Raw genomic sequence first — 2209 nt, forward strand, 5'->3', positions numbered from 1 at the left:
AAAGTCAGAGCAATATATTATCTTGCTCTCCGCGATATGTTTTGTTTCTCTGTATTTTTCCAGGAACTACTTTCCAGAGGCATCAGCACTACTACTCCCACTCGGTTGCTCAATCAGAAAATTGCTTAAAGTGTATCTCCAGTCATATTCCAGTCATTGCAGTCACATTTGGAGAAAATTATTTCTATATGTTTATTATGTGGTCTCATCAGTGTGGTGCTTAGCATTTTCACCACCTGGGGGGGGTGGGGGGGGTTGGGGTTGGTGGTTGAGTGACACCACCCTCCCTACCCGTCTCGGCGTCCCACCCAGCTCCTGGCAATCAGTGATGAGAGAACAGCAGTGACCGGTCTTTATTAAGGAGAGAGAGCAGCATTGAGCTGGCATTATTACAAGAGGGGGCGGAGACAAGACCAGTCACCCTGCACAAGGAGAGAGAGCTGCAGTGAGCGGTCTTTATTACAAGAGGGGGGCAGAGCGAAGACCGATCACCCTTCATAAGAAGAGAGCAGCAGAGACAGGATTTCATTACAGAAGGGGGCGGAGACAAGACCAGTCACCCTGTACAAGGAGAGAGAGCAGCCGTGACCGGTCTTCATTATAAGAGGGGGTCGGAGACAAGACCAGTCACCGTGCAGAAGGAGAGAGAGCTGCAGTGAGTTGTCTTTATTACAAGAGGGGGGCAGAGAGAAGACCGATCACCCTTCATAAGAAGAGAGCGCAGCAGAGACAGGATTTTATTACAGGAGGGGGCAGAGACAAGACCAGTCACCCTGCACAAGGAGAGAGAGCAGGAGTGACCGGTCTTTATTACAGGAGGGGGCAGAGAGAAGACTGATCACCCTGTACAAGGAGAGAGAGCAGCAGGAATCGGTCCTTATTACAGGTCTCCATGTATCAAATTGGATTACTGCACAAATCTGGAAAAAATACACAAAGCTAACATAGGGGCAGATTTATACATTATACGTATAGCTGGGCAGAACATCTATAAATCAAATGCCAGTTGCACACCACTAGTGCCCCTAGATGGCGTTCTGGACAATAGGAAATTCCTATACCGCTTAGCTCCCTCTAGTGGCCTCCTAAGGAAATAACAAAGAATAGACATGACTTGTAGTGGGACAATATCTGCTGATCCTGAAGTTCAACTCTATCCACAAAGGATAGAAATGGAATTTTTTCGCACCCCATGCCTTTATTTGTGTTTTTTTGGCATCTCTGAGCTCGGATCCGCCCAGGTCACGGCTCTTTCTGCAATTATCACTTAAAATAACTGAGTGAGCAGAAACAAAGCACAACCTTAGTCTGCAGCTTCCCAACTAAACAGACCTCACACAGCCCTGCTAAGACCCCACACAGCCTCCTGAGAACCAGCACAGCCTCCTCAGACCCCGCACATCCTGCTGAGACCCTGCACATCCTCCTCAGATCCCACACATTCTCCTGAGAACCAGCACAGCCTCCTCAGACCCCGCACATCCTGCTGAGACCCTGCACATCCTCCTCAGATCCCACACATTCTCCTGAGAACCAGCACAGCCTCCTCGGACCCCGCACATCCTGCTGAGACCCTGCACATCCTCCTCAGATCCCACACATTCTCCTGAGAACCAGCACAGCCTCCTCGGACCCCGCACATCCTGCTGAGACCCTGCAGGGCAGGCGGCATCTGAAGGATGCGGGATCTGAAGGATGCGGCGCTGACCTGTGCAGTGCAGTCTCAGACTCAGTGACACTCAGTCTCACTGAGTGTCTCGTCCTTCCTTGGCTACGTCAGTGAGTGACGTAAGGCCCCGCCCCTGGTTCCCCTGGCCGCTCAGCCGCATGTGAAGGACTGGAGCGAGGGCTGCAGGAGGCGGAGCAACGGACGGACCGGACCAGCAGGCAGTGTGGCGGCAGTGGCGGCATCCTGGAGGCGACAGCGACGACCTGTTGAGGGACTCGGGAGCGCCCGGTGCACAAATTTTGAAGTTGGAACCGAGCGAGGAAGCGATTTCACCCTCTCTTGGTGACCCACGGTCAGACTCGTATCGGGAATCGGGATCGGGAGCTGGCTGAAGTGGGAGCGGTATGTAATGTAACAAAGACAAAGTGCACGTGGTATGCTGCATTGTATTGTATTATTTTGTATTGTATTGTGCATTCTATATACAGTATATTGTATTGTGTATTGTATATACAGTATATTGTATTGTGTATTGACAAT

General features: G+C 50.9%; 1 protein-coding gene across 1 annotated transcript in view; it reads right to left on the minus strand.

The window, feature by feature from the left end:
• Positions 1–1427: 1427 nt before the first annotated feature.
• The window catches only part of LOC108790533 (C-type lectin domain family 17, member A-like), a 44694-nt gene continuing 43912 nt past the window's right edge, over positions 1428–2209 (minus strand). The window contains exon 11 of the mRNA XM_018560813.1: positions 1428–1654. Coding sequence (XP_018416315.1) covers positions 1428–1654 — 227 coding nt within the window. The remainder of the gene's footprint in view (positions 1655–2209) is intronic.

This window comes from Nanorana parkeri, unplaced genomic scaffold (genome assembly GCF_000935625.1).
Source record: "Nanorana parkeri isolate BGI_ZX_2015 unplaced genomic scaffold, ASM93562v1 scaffold479, whole genome shotgun sequence".
In the NCBI taxonomy this organism is placed as follows: domain Eukaryota; kingdom Metazoa; phylum Chordata; class Amphibia; order Anura; family Dicroglossidae; genus Nanorana; species Nanorana parkeri.